The sequence below is a fragment of the Erpetoichthys calabaricus genome, chromosome 8 (genome assembly GCF_900747795.2).
Source record: "Erpetoichthys calabaricus chromosome 8, fErpCal1.3, whole genome shotgun sequence".
Lineage (NCBI taxonomy): Eukaryota > Metazoa > Chordata > Cladistia > Polypteriformes > Polypteridae > Erpetoichthys > Erpetoichthys calabaricus.
The window spans coordinates 196,585,124-196,598,926 of record NC_041401.2 but is presented as its reverse complement, the minus strand read 5'-3'; the positions used below and the strand labels follow the sequence as shown (position 1 = coordinate 196,598,926).

The window sequence follows — 13,803 nt, the reverse complement described above, 5'->3', positions numbered from 1 at the left end:
TTCAGGTTTAAAACTTTATTCAGTGGAAGTTAAATAACCTTCTTCTCATCAGAACGTGTGTGTTACAATAGCTGGAACCCCCGGTGCGTGAATAAAGATCAAACACAAGACGTGCTGAATTCTAATTGCACCGCTGGATTTTAAAATAAATTCTATTTAATTACCAAGGATTCTTCATTCCCATTGCCAGATAAGCTGATTGACATTTTCATTCTCTTGCTCCTTTTGTTGTTTTTAAGTAAAGGGACATTACACCTCCGTGCTTGTGTGTGTGTGTGTCTAACTTGCAAAGCTGCTGTGCCTCCAGATTTTCATTTTCTTTAAATAAAATGATTTGCAGTTAACTTTACTTTTCCCATTTTTTAATTTTTTTTTTTTTTTTTTTACTCAGGATGTGGACGATGAAGTTCGGGTGGAGGAAGCCATCACCAAAACTGTAGTCTGTGCCTTAAAGTCGGCTCCCAGTTTGGATAATGCAGACAACTGGCTGAATCCCACTGAGGTACAGAATGTTTGGAGTGATGCTTGAAAGCAGAGGGTCCTGGGGGGGGCACAGTGGCCCAGTTACTTAGAAGTTAATACAATTATAAGCATAACTTATTTTTTGTGTAGTGCCGTGCGCAGGTGCAGAGTTCTGTGAACGATCCTCAGTACAGATGATACGAATTACTAAATACAGAACTGCAGAGCAGTTTAGAAATTGATAAAACATAAATGAAAACCAAAAACATCTGTCCGTTCATTAAGTGAAGAATTAGGGCCAGTCAACAACAGAGAAGATTAAAATCGTACAAGAGAAAGTCGAAAGCCAAGTCACCATCCTGGAGATCTCGGCCAACTGGCCGCCTACCCGCTCCTGGGTTTTCTATAGTGGGTTCTGTGCTGGACGTCCATTCTGGCGATTCCAATGCTCCTTTATCCGAGATGACTTTTCCATATGCAGGAACGACCTTATTGTAAGGGAACTTGTCATCTGATTTTACGGCGTGCGAGTGTTTTCTTTCGTCTTATGTTGCAGATGTTTTCCTTTTCAAGGATGTCATCCAAATGATGTATGGCCTGAAGCTGATTGGAAATTCTGTCCTTCTGCTTCACTTCTTTGCAAATATTTTAATAAAGCAGATACTTCATGATGAATACGTACTGTACTATGCAAGTGCAAATGGGATCTTCACATTTAAAAATTTTTTTTCCCAAATTACTGAATGAAGGCTTTCATGTTTTAGATGATTTTTTTATTTATTTTTTTATTTATTTAATCAGTTTGAAGCAAGATTGATATTTGTTAATGTTTTGTGTTTTTTTTTTTTTTTTGAGACACCGTTTTGTTTTCCACAGCCGCTGCTGTTTTGTGGCAGTGTTGCCATCACACTCTCACTGGCTGGCAGTAGCGTCTCCCAGAGGTCACGCTTTATGACGTCATGCCTGCAACATTTTAAAAGCCAGCTCTGCAGTCCATGCGGAGTCCAAGATTATAGATGTGTATGAAACAAGAGCACTCTGTGCTCTACTGATAGAATTTCATTGTAAGATCTTTGACTTTGGGTTAGCCCAGCATTTTGGTTTTGATGTTGTGAACACTAGAGGGCGCTGTTGCTCCTCAAACCCAACAGGCAGACACTGAGGACACAAGTTAAAAGCACCCAAGAGCGAGTTTATTTCTGTCAGGCTCCATACAGTCCTCTGTCTAGCACCACAGCCCCCATGTAAACAGGCAATGCAGCCCACAATTATTCCTTCTTTCTCTCTAATACTTTCTCCTCCATACCTCCCAGCAAGCATTGTCCACCTCCTCCCGACTCAGGCTTGCCAACTAGGTTCAAGCTGGTCCTTTTTATATTGGCCAACCTGGAAGTGCTTCTGCTCTTCTGTCCACATGGCCTGCCAGCACTTCCTTGTCAGGCAGATAGCTCATGCCCCCCAGTTCATTCACATGCACCCCCTGGCGGCACCCAACAGGGCTGAGATACCGAACTACAAGTCCCATGGTGCCCTGTGGGAATCCGGGGCACTGTTGTAAAGCAGGGAAGCTGCCATCTAGTGTCTTGGGGGAGGCAGTGCCCAGAAAAAGCTGCCTTCACTTGTCTTTACACTTCTGGGGTGTCCCGGCCAGGTTGAGCTGCCAGCCGGTTGTTACAATGTTCATTCCGTTTGACTCTCCAGTGTTTGACTGCCCGTGTTATTTTTACTGCTTTTCATCTTCTGGTCCTTTAACACGTTTTTTCCTCAAGACCTGCCAATTCAATTCAATTTTATTTGTCATTCAGCAGAACATCCAAGATGTGCTGCAGAACGAAAATACGATGCACAAGACATTAATAAAAACACATAGTTAAAATCAATTACATTCAATTAAAAGTTCAGAAAGATTCTGATTAAAGATGCACAAAAATTCTGATTAGAAGTGCATAAAAATTTCTAATTAAAAGTGCATAAGAGTCTAAATTGAAAATACATAAAATTATGAATTAAAAATGCCTACAATAAAATACTAAAATGCTTCATTTAAAAGACGAACGGCAGTAGGAAAAAAACTTTTTAAACCTGGTAGTTCTACATTTCAGGCTGTGGCATGAGGGAAAAGAGTTCAGAGGCAGGATAAGTAGGGTCTCTAGAAATCCGCACAGCTCCAGCTCCACACACAGGACCAAATATTTGTAATGTTTTTGCCTTTATGTAGAAGCAAATAAATTGTTAGTTTATATTGTGAAATCTGTTGAAGCCGTAGACGTTTGGCGCTTACATCGGACACCTGACAGGTGATGATGTGGCACGAGTTAATTTAAAATCTTTCTTATTGACATTTTAATTCTTCTTCATCATTGGTGCCCTTTGACACCTGATTCAATAAAAACACACGACTGACTTTTTTCACAGTCATAACTACAAACAACATGGAGTAAGTAACGGGCAAAAAAAAGGCCATTTTTGAGGTAGAATATTCTTTTACCAGGCATGTCTTTGCTATTTAGAGTTGTAGTACTATGGTGTTGTACCGTGTTAGCCATTATGAATGTACAGAAAAGTCAAGCAAAATGACCCCTTTTATTGGCTAACTAAAAAGATTACGATATGCAAGCTTTAGAGGCAACTCAGGCCCCTTCCTTAGGATTACATCTTGCCTGAAGAAGGGGCCTGAGTTGCCTCGAAAGCTTGCATATTGTAATCTTTTTAGTTAGCCAATAAAAGGGGTCATTTTGCTTGACTTTTCTCTATTTAGAGTTGGGGAACAGGGGCAAGCAAACTGCACTTAGATGGAGCCCAGACTAGAATTTGAGCCCTGCATCTGTACATTAGTACTAATCACTGAGCCTCCGTGCCACCTGGGTGACATAAAAGTTGTTTAGAATTATGAAGAGGACTGGTAAGGCAGGTGCCAACTGTTATGTGCTTCAGTGACCAATCAGGGACTGACTGCTTAAGACGTAAAACCTGACAAAGGTGTCACACACTACTGTCACAGAGAGATACGACTTTATTTGTCCCCACAGGGAAATTTGGCCTTTTACAGAAGCTCTTTAAATAAATAAATACATAAATAGGGAGGTAAACCTACAGTACCTTAACCTCAAGTGAGGATAAGAAACCGAGTAAAGAAACTGAACGTTGTGTACATCAATCAGAGCCTCTGGTCCCTGTGACAAGAACTCAAGTGTGTGGCGATTAAACACAATGTGCAAATGAAATGTAGATTAATAAATGAATGACTGAGTATAGGCACACACTATGGTCTGAACATACACCAGAATGACTAAGAAGAAAGAAAACGTCTGACTTGGGGGTCCCAATCCCAGTAAGGCTCCCTACAGACATATTACCGCCGGTATAAAGGAGCCCTCGTCGCGTTTCTTGACACACTTATGCTGAATGATTTGTCACTTTTGTTTTAATTCTTTCCTTTGCTACGAGCTCCAGGGGGTCCAGAGTGTGTCCCCTAACTGAGCCTGCCCTTTTCATTAGCTTGTGGACCTCTCTTGAAGTGATGTGACCAGCCCAGCACACCACAACATAGAAAATGGCACTGACCATCGAAGAATTGTAGAAGAAACAGTCATTTCTTTATTTGTTTCGACAGGTTCCTGCTTTTTGTCGTTTTTCTTTACTGCTGCTGTCACATGATCAGTGACGTCATGTAAGAGCAATGCACAGCCCCTGTGATCCTAATTAAATATAGCAATTAAAAACCTTCCGTTTCATTTGGATTTTTGTAAGTTCTGGGGGTAAGCATTCTGAACATTTTGCCACCTTATTCTTATGGCGCATATTGTTTGGTGTTTTGCGTTTTGCTTGTCATTTTCTCCGTCTTCCTAGTAATCTCTCTTGGCCTTTTTTCTTAATTATTCCTCTTTGCTCACTTTTTAAAACCTGCTTCTTTCCGGATTATCATTATTAAAAATTTGCCTTTGGCAGGACACAAGTGACCTAGCAGTGGCACTCAAAGTTGTGTCTTGGGGGCTTTCAGATCTCAACTTGACGTAGGAGTTGATGAGCTGTGAAGACCTGAGCAGCCAGTTCTCAATCAAAGACATGACTTGGGTTCTTGTAAGTCAAAAGTGGTAAAAAAAAAGACAAGGAAATGGGGAAAAGTGTTAATGTCAGGTTAGGATAAGAAACTGAACGGAATGCTGTGTACACCGGAGCCTTCGGACCCTGTGACTGGTGAGTAAACGCAATGCAGCTAGTAAGAAGGCGTGCAATGCAAATAAAGAAATGAGAAATGTCTAAAATAAGGGCAGGAATTAGAGGATAGCTTGGGACAACTAAATTGGGGCTGTTATCAGAGAAGATTCAAAATACCTGGTCACCCAACTCAAGCTGATGTCCCGTTACGTGACTTTTTATCGTGGAGCCAACTACAGTGTCTGATCTCGTTTCTGCACCATGTCACATTACACAGGTGATAATCGCTGGGCTGGTCTACTTTAGATAGATAGATAGATAGATAGATAGATAGATAGATAGATAGATAGATAGATAGATAGATAGATAGATAGATAGATAGATAGATACTTTATTAATCCCAGGGGGAAATTCACATACTCACATACATTCACTTTACTGACCGGGTTACGACTTTACAGTACCGGTGTTGGGCCTGCCCCCTTTCCTGACAGCCAATAGCGTGCTGCCTGATGGAGCCGGCGCTGTGCGAAGCGTTAATAGCAGCAACTGCTGCCCTTTCTTTCTTTTTTCCATTTTGTCTCAGTACTTAAATCACGAGGTGACAGACCGATGAGCCTTTCTTGTGTTTGTGACGTTCAGAGCCCCCATGCTGTCTGATGGTGCTGTGTGAAGGGTTCACAGCTGAGGGGAGTCTCGGCCCTTTTAGTTGTCCCCTTATTTTTTATTTTTTCCTGGTACTTTAGTCACGAGACAACAGTCAGATGAGCCTCTCTTCTGTACAAACATCTTCCTTATTCCTCGCCATTACATTCTATGAATTGAACGTCCACATGAGCATTCATTGGTTGTCAGCTCTCCCACACACACAGCCCACCCCTACGACTGAACAGAAATTGAAACCTGTTAGATTTTCTCGTAGCATGTCGCAGGTGACTTGGTCTCACTCATTAGAGGTGTCACATTGGCTTCTCATCTTCACGGGAGCGGCTGGCTAAGATGATGTGAATGAAGGTGATAACTGAGAATCGCTGGGACAGTCACATGGGCTTTAGACTTCACTGGTTTAGACTCTGGTCATAAAAATCTCATAAAGGTGCTCATGATACAGTTTTTTGAAATTTACGTAGTTCACTTACTGTACATCGCATTCAGGAAGTTTTCAGAAGAGCGCAGACCGGATCTGACCAGCTAGAAAAAGGAAAGGCCCAGATGAAGAACATCAGAGTGTGGAGTCTGAGAAGCAAACACCTTACAGGTCCTCAGTTGGCTTCTTCGTTAAATACACTCCAAATCGACAATCTCAACAGTGAAGCCCATCCCATACGTCCCTTTCCTGTGCCACATTTGCCAACTCATACAAAACGTTGCCAGGCCATCTGAGAAATGTAATCCTCCCAGCAAACCCTGGGCCTTCCCCAGTGTCTCCATCCAGCTGGTTGTGACCGAAAAACCTCCACAGGGAGGCATCCATGGCGCAGGCCTGACCCCCCTCAGTTGGCTCCTCTCGATATGGAGGGTCAGCTGCTCCACTCCAAGCCTCGCCAGCTTGTTTGCACTTCTCACCTGATCTCTAAGGAGAGCCCAGCTACCCCGTGAAGAAAGCTCATTTCAGCCGTTTGTACCCACAATCTCGTCCTTTCATCACGAGGCGGTAGACACTCGAGAGAAGAGCCTGTCGTGGACTGTAGGGGTGCCACTAGAAAATGTCAGCATCAGGCATAGTTTAAGAACATACGAATGTAGGGAATTTTACAAATAAGAGGAGAACTTTCTGTGCACCAGTTAACTGGTGTTGTCTGGTGGCTCAATGGGCTCAAAAACGCCACCCATGTGTTGTAAAAGTCGCAGTGCTGGGTGACATGCTACTTAGAGTCAGATACCCGTATCCCTTTGTGTGAATGCACCTCCGCGAGTCTCCACTAGGTGTCCCTACTCCAGTATGTGACCCGCTGTTTATTCGCTGAGGGGACAGCAGCAGTTGGGGACTTGCTGTGATTGCTGACTTGCTTGGCTAGAAGTGCTTTTCAAAATCAAATGCCACACACACATATGAGCTCCGGTTTTATTTTATGTTTTTTTAATAGGATGAGGCCACGTCACATGAAGAGAATCTGCACTACCTCAGTCTGGCAGTTCAGACATGTCTGGAAAAGAAGAAGCACCGGCACCAGGCACAGGCTGACACCGCAAGTGAAGCAGGGTCCCCCGGCTCAGCCAAGAAAAGAAAAAGGAGCAGCAGCAGCAGCAGCTTTCAAGTAGAAAGAGGAACAGCAGACGTGGATGGGTCTGCACACACCTTTGGGCCACACCTCGTTCTTGTACCACAGGTAGCAAACTCACAAAATGTGGATGACGCACCTGAAACTTGCAACCGCAGAAGTTCTAAGTGTAGCTCACCTCACAGACAGGGTGACGGCCACAGTCGCTATGAACTCAGTTGTGACAGGGCGGCTGAAAGTGACAAACCTGAGCCGGTGACGTCAGAGCCCGGTGGTCAGACAGGTGACACTTCAGTGGTGACCACAAACCTGCTGTTAGACTGCCTGCTACACCCTGATATCATCTCTTTGGTGACAAAGCTGCTGTTAGATAAAGCAAGTGGTCAGTGAATCATGTGGCAGGCGGACGCCTCAGCCGGTCACTTCCACGTGTGCAGATTCATGCTGATGGCTGAACGTCCCACCAGGTTTTAAAACAAAAACTTGAAAAATGGAAGAAGAGCTCAAATGCTCACCCGTGAGGGGTTTGTCACATCTTGACATCTTAAGTTGGTGAAGGTTTGACAGAATGAGGATGGACGTCCACAACCGAGAGGCTCCTTTGTAAATTCAGCTCTGTTACACCTTCAGCTTGACTTTTTTATCATTTATGAAAGTTATCTGGAGTGACATTTTACATTTATCAAACATTTGCAACAGTTAGTGAGCAATCCGAGTGACATCTGGTGACATTCTGTGGTCTGTCACTTACCCATCATGGGACGCCAAGCCCTGAGCTCCTCTCAGCTTTGACTCCGGCTGTTTGTCTTGTTTTGCTCCTTTGTCTTGACACATCTTAGTGCTACACCCTGATGTCACCCCTTTGGTGACAAGTTGCTGTTAGATAAAGCAAATGGCCCTGTAAGGGTTGTGGTGGCCTGACAGTTCAGAATGCCCACTGGTCAGAAGGTGATTAGTGTGGAAACACAATTCAGATGGTGAGACAGAAAGGGTTTGTCTCATCTTGCTTACTGACCAGCAGCAACATAACACTGGGTACACCGTGACAGCCACGGGTGGTCCTGTCCACGGCCCTTTATTGCAATGCGGATGATGTGACGTCCTGTTATGCTGTCAGGCCACTGGAGGTCATGCTGAGCCTCTGAGACCTGGCACAGCCACGCTCCTCCCTAACGACGGGCCCAGTGGCGTGCTGTGCCCCCTCACCGTGCCCTCTTCTGTGGTGTAAGTGAGGACTTGTGTGTTTATTTTACCTGTGAAGTCCTGCCATCTTCCTCTGAGGGTCATGACGGTCAGTTCTAAAGATGCCTGTCGTTTTCCCACATGCATTCATTAAACTCGTACGATTTGGCTTTTGTCATCTTCATGTTTGCTTTCAGATTTTTGCAAAATGTGACCTTGACCTACAAAAATCTCCACGTCACTTCCTCATTAGACGGATTCTCCACTGAACCCCAAAGCTCAGGTTTCTTAGAGCCTGGAACTCCCACCCTGGTTAAATCAACTAAAAATGAAGTTGTGAATTGCATTTCAGCCCTGCTGCCCAGTTTTTTCATTGTGAATGCGGGCGTAATCCGTTTTCTTCATCAGGCTGCTCCTCCAGGTGCCCTCATTTCAGTCTTACGTATTTAGCTCTCTGTTTTCTGAATCCGTAGATGAAAGGCAGGAACGAGCCCTTCATGGGACTCTCACTTATTGGGGGTCCATTTAGAGCCGTCACCTTCACGATGTTTAAGGAACCAGACTTGAAGGAAACCTACGTGGGCACAGAAAGAACATCAGGCCTGCAAATGTTTGCTTCACCATTAAAAGTCGAGTGTCTAAATCAAACAGGAGGAAGGAGACAAACGAGCTGAGGTTTTATTTTCATCAGAAGTGATTTCAAATAATGAAACATAAACAGGCAAATCTGTGAGGCGCCTGACAAAGAGCACAAACAAGCTGCGGGAGGAAGGCGAGGAGGAGGAAGGTTCCCCTCTCTTTTCAGCTGCCTAGATTTTGGTTTTCTTAAGCGGATGCAACTGCAGCTGCTCCTCCACCTTCTCCTTCCCGCTGCCCGAGTCGTTCAGCTCGGCCTTGTCTTTGTGCTCCTCTGTAGGCTCCGTCAGGTCCACGTATTGGTAGAAGCTGGCCATGATGGAGAAGATGATGGAGACGGCCAGCAGGAGGCAGGCAAACAGGACAAATTCTGCCCACTGGAAGAGAATAAAAAAAAAATTAGGAAGTTTAAAGGAGTTACATATTGAGCAGGCTGAGCTAGATAGGCAGGGGTGAAAGGCACTATAAAACAGTAGGGAAACCCATCAGATGTGTGTGTTTCCACCATTCATTCCGCTTTCTGCATGTGTTGCCGTGGGTCTTATGTCTTGTGGTCACATGACATCACTGCTGAGGGACCCCCCAAGTCTTTATATTCAGGCCCTCAGAGCGCCATCGGTAGTTTTGTCTTCAGGTCTGGTCGACTCTCGTTGACTTTGGATTGTGTTGTGGACTCGTCACACTCTTTTGTCCTCTTTTTTTCTTTTCATCTTCTTCTGATGTTATTAAATAAATGCTTTAAATTTAAGGCACATTTTTTTGCCTTTTCCATCCGGAGGTTTACAGTTATCCTCTCCCTTGAAGTATTATTTTGAAACTCTTAAAAGACTCGGCCCCCTTTTGGGCCTGTGCAGGCTGTGAAGCCTACTGTTACGCTCGTAATGAAGAAAGGCAAAGGCTTTGGTAACAGAGGAGACCAGGAGAACAAGAAGAAAGGTCACAAATACAAGCCGAGAAAATCGTTAGCAGAGGGTCCGTCCTGACACCTTAAACACAAAACAAAAACCCAAAGTCGAAAGCCAGAAAAGGAGTCTGAATGCTAAACGTAAAACCTGAACACATACAGCAATCATGCAGAGAAGAGATGTATTTTGATATATCCACATTAATTGCAGGAGATAAATAAATAAAAAGTAGAAAACAACTTCTAAACCAAAAATGAGTATCTTAAATAAATTCAACTTTTTAAGAAAAAAAAATGATATAAAGATATAATTTGTTGAGGACAGACTTCCAGAAAAAAGAAATGAATAATGAAATCACTTCATTAAACCTGCGCTTGAGTTTGGGGTCCGGTCACCTGAGGTGAGGCCTGTTTTGTCATTTTGTGTTTGTGTGTTTGAGTAGGCGTGCCCAGTAATGAACTGGCATCACATTCGGGACTGGCACCCACCTTGTGCCCAGTGCTGTCAGTTTAAGCTGCAGCTTCCATTGACCCATAATGTGATTAAGAACATGACTTTAAAAGGTGCTATTAAAATTATTCATGTCCTTTTATCCTGAGGCATATGAAAGGTGCTATATAAAGGAGATTGCAAGAGGAAAGTTGAGGTGAAGGCGCTGCTGCCTAATTACAAATATGATCAAGTGAGAGACTTTAAAAGACTGAAGCAGAGAGGAACAGTCCATCTGTAATAGACTGCAATAGATGGGCAGTACAGCTGCAAAATTGAAAGGCGCTATATAAAATAAGACCAGCTGCGAAAGGCACTATAAAATATATGCTAAAATCGACATGATTAGACCTCACAACTTCAAAAAAATGTGCAAGTCTTTAAAAAATGAGAGACAGCCTGCTGAAAAAAAGGCTTGAGTCCTACAAGAATGACAGGCTATTTAATGGTTAATTTATTTATTACAAGAATTAAAAACATCTGAATCAACAAAATGAATCGTTTGTGCAATCCGTCCAAACAAAGACGTGCTGTGTATAATAAACCAAATCAAATCAAGCCTGTTGGACAGTCTACTCACACACACACACACCCCTACACTCGTGTGAAAGGCGCTGTATGAAATGAAGAATGCCAAAGATTGACGGCTAAATCATGGAGCAGACTGCTGTGTCAGCTACTCCGGGCATGTCTGAAAGGCGCTACATAAGCTGATGTTGGAGGACCCATCCACACACACACACACAGCAGTGTCCCGTTTCAGATTTTCAGGCCCCTCCACTTACCTGTTCCATGACAGCTGCCTTCGCCACTATGAGGACGATGACATTTCCAAAGGCCACAGTGAGCAGCCAGCCGGCCTGCAGCACGGACTTCATACTGACCGGCGCCTGAGGGGACAGAGATGGGCAGCCATGTTAAGTGTGTCCATCCTGACTGCCTGTGGCTTTGGGGTGCCCTTTGAGCAGCGTCCCCCCGCCCCGCCAGTCCCCTGTGCTCACCAGAGCTTTTCCAATGACACACCGTGGACCCCCATGAGGGAGGGTCACTGTAGTGCTGACCGACTTGGCCGTACCTGCGAGTACGAAAACTCCAGTCCAGTGATGGAGAACATGACCTCTCCAGCCGTGATGAGCACATACTGAGGGATCTGCCAGGCCACGTTCACGTTGTTGGCTTGGACGTCTTCTGTTTTTGTAACTTCGATATTTTCATCTGAATTCTAACAAAAGTAAAGCATTAAAAAAAAAACAATTCTTAGATCTGAGATGAGAACACAAAGACCCCCATGAAGGCTGACCAGACGTCTTATTCAAAAACTGAAAGCTACTCAGAAATCCAAAGAGTCCAGAAGGCCAGGCGTCCACCTGCCAGTGAGCCCTGACTCTGTAACTAGTAAGGGGGGCCGCGGTGTGATACAGTCCCAAAAATGAGAGGCAGGGGGGGGGGGGTGTTGGGACACAATATTGACTACATGTCCCCTGGCACTAATCATCTGTTGCCCCCCCCCCACAGTCACAGAGGGGGAAATCAATCATCTAAACATCTAAGCCCCTTTTATAGAAGGTGTCCCTTTGACCCCAACCCAGACCCCTAATTTAATATAGCGCCCTGTCTTACATAAACACATTAAATGAAGACCGGAGTTGGACTCTGAAGACCCCCGTCACTTGTCTTCTTCCTTTTTGCTGCTTCCTTGAGCACCGAGTCCTTCCCTCAAATCGTAACCCCCTGTAACTCCGAGAAGCGAAGAGCTTTACCTTTGTTATTATGGCCGTGTAGGAAGCTCCGAAGTCCAGAAGGTCGACGTCCAAGTCGTATTTTTTAGATCCCACTGCGCACTCCACTTTTTTGTAGCTGTGTAAATGAAACGTGTGGTGTGAGACACAGAGGTGACATTATGACCACAAATGACATGCTCACTATTTTTTGCCAATTTGAGCACCCGACTCCTCCACGTGTAGGACGTGCCTCCTTCTGCGTCCCCTCCATATATTAAGCTTTTCCAAGATGAACAGTGTGAGGAGGCGAGAGAAGTTGGGATGAGCTGAGGTCTACAACAGGAATTACGTCTCGCTCAGAGTTCCTCCACGGCTCGGGGTTCGAGTCCTCATTTTGTCGCCTTTCTTCATTTTTAATTATTTGCTGTTGATTGTTTTTGTGTGTCGAGTGACGTTCCAAGTGTGTTGTGAGGCACTGCAGGAACCTGTAAGCCCCGAGGGTCTCAATGCACTCTGAAGTTGGTGAGTTTCTCTGCCTTTTGCTGTGCTTTGTTAGATGAATTTTCTGAATTTTGACCTTTTTTTCTCTATTTATGTCTCTAAAGATCTGTTTTGGGATTTGTTTGCTTTGGACTGTAACTCCATTTTGCCTTTTGTGCTCCACAAAGCTTTCTTTTGTGCCTCTGGCCAGTTTATGGAGTTTAATTATTGTAAAAATCCTACATGGCACTTTTTGTGTCTAGCCGGGGTTTGTGATGGGATTTCCCCCACTAGTGGTCATTTTTGGAACTTTTTAGGACTCTCTTGTTGGCACGTCATAAAGCCTTTCACTTTGAGAACTTTTGTCAGAAAAATCTTTTGTGTTTCAGGTTTTGGCCTAATTAGAGCGGAGTCAGATTTTTTATTTCATGTGGAAAGTGAAAGGATGAGGGGTTGGGGGTGGGCATTGGAGACCCCCGCACGCTCGCGTCTTCATTCCACTTACACTCCTCTTTCCAGAGTCTGGTAAGCTGAAACTCCGTGGTCCTTGGGTACAAAAAAGGATTTCCCGCTGATGGTGACATTTGCATCATCTTGAAGGCTGTTGATGAATCTGAAGATGACAGAGAAAAACATTAAGAAAAGAAATGAGGGAGGTGTGCTCATCATTCGTTACTCCCATTTTTAGCTGCTGCCCTTGTGCTCCATCAGAGGTTCTCCCAGACTTTGGGGGTCCTGAGACTTGAGCCCCAACCCCAAATCACCAGCCTTGGCAAACAAGTGAGTGCCTTACAGTGCCAGGGGCAGAAGAGACGGTCGCACCCGTTCAGCATGAATGTCATGTCCACCCCTAAGCTCGGGTGCAAGGAGGTCCGGCCCGGTGAGGACCGACGTCACCTGCCAGACTCCAAAACCAATGGGGAGATGAGCCTTCGTGGAAAGGCAGGGAAAACTCGAAAAGACGATGGCAGGTGTCACGAAGAACACGAGAGTCGAGGAGCTCCATCACAGGAGCCACCTTTGTGCATGGCGGTGTGCATTAAAATTAGCAAAGGGGGGCACTGTGAGCGAGAACAACGTGACAAATAATAAATTAATGACAAATAAATAGGGGAGAGAGAAATAATAAAAATAGGAGGCACTATATAACAGATAAATAAATGGGAATGGCACTATAAAACACAGACGTGAAAGGCGCTATATAATACATAGACAGATAGGTAGGAAGGGCACTCTGTGGCACAGATAGGTCGATTGGTCCTGTGTAAGACGATCAGCACAATCCAGCCTTATAAAAGTGAAATGCACTGACATAAAACAGAGGGGCTACGTCGTGTGTAACACTAATGTACAGACCTGATGGTGCGATGTGTGAAAATCATAGACACATTTGACACACATAAGATGTTAATGACGTACATAAGGAGGGGGCATATAACAGGATGATTATCTGAAAAAAAAAAAAAACCTTTCCTTTATAAATGACAGTATATAAGATCAAAAGGTGAAATACAATACAGAGGTAGGTGGGTTAGCTATGGATATGAA

General features: G+C 44.3%; 2 protein-coding genes across 6 annotated transcripts in view; one reads left to right on the top strand and one right to left on the bottom strand.

The window, feature by feature from the left end:
- hspbap1 (hspb associated protein 1) overlaps nucleotides 1-8,023 on the top strand; it is a 101,925-nt gene extending 93,902 nt beyond the window's left edge. For 3 of the 4 annotated variants that reach the window (XM_051930319.1, XM_028808073.2, XM_028808072.2), the window contains exons 7-8: nucleotides 392-502; nucleotides 6,708-8,022. In XM_051930319.1, coding sequence (XP_051786279.1) covers nucleotides 392-502; nucleotides 6,708-7,232 — 636 coding nt within the window. In that variant the 3' untranslated portion in view covers nucleotides 7,233-8,022. Of the gene's footprint in view, nucleotides 1-391; nucleotides 503-6,707 lie in introns of all 4 variants that reach the window. The other variant, XM_051930320.1, reaches the window with a different exon arrangement.
- Nucleotides 8,024-8,679: 656 nt separating this feature from the next.
- Nucleotides 8,680-13,803, bottom strand: part of slc15a2 (solute carrier family 15 member 2) — a 40,450-nt gene continuing 35,326 nt past the window's right edge. For both annotated transcript variants that reach the window (XM_028808069.2, XM_028808067.2), the window contains exons 19-23: nucleotides 12,761-12,868; nucleotides 11,815-11,911; nucleotides 11,130-11,276; nucleotides 10,840-10,944; nucleotides 8,680-9,037 (exon numbers count right to left, since the gene is read on the bottom strand). In XM_028808069.2, coding sequence (XP_028663902.2) covers nucleotides 8,834-9,037; nucleotides 10,840-10,944; nucleotides 11,130-11,276; nucleotides 11,815-11,911; nucleotides 12,761-12,868 — 661 coding nt within the window. In that variant the 3' untranslated portion in view covers nucleotides 8,680-8,833. The remainder of the gene's footprint in view (nucleotides 9,038-10,839; nucleotides 10,945-11,129; nucleotides 11,277-11,814; nucleotides 11,912-12,760; nucleotides 12,869-13,803) is intronic.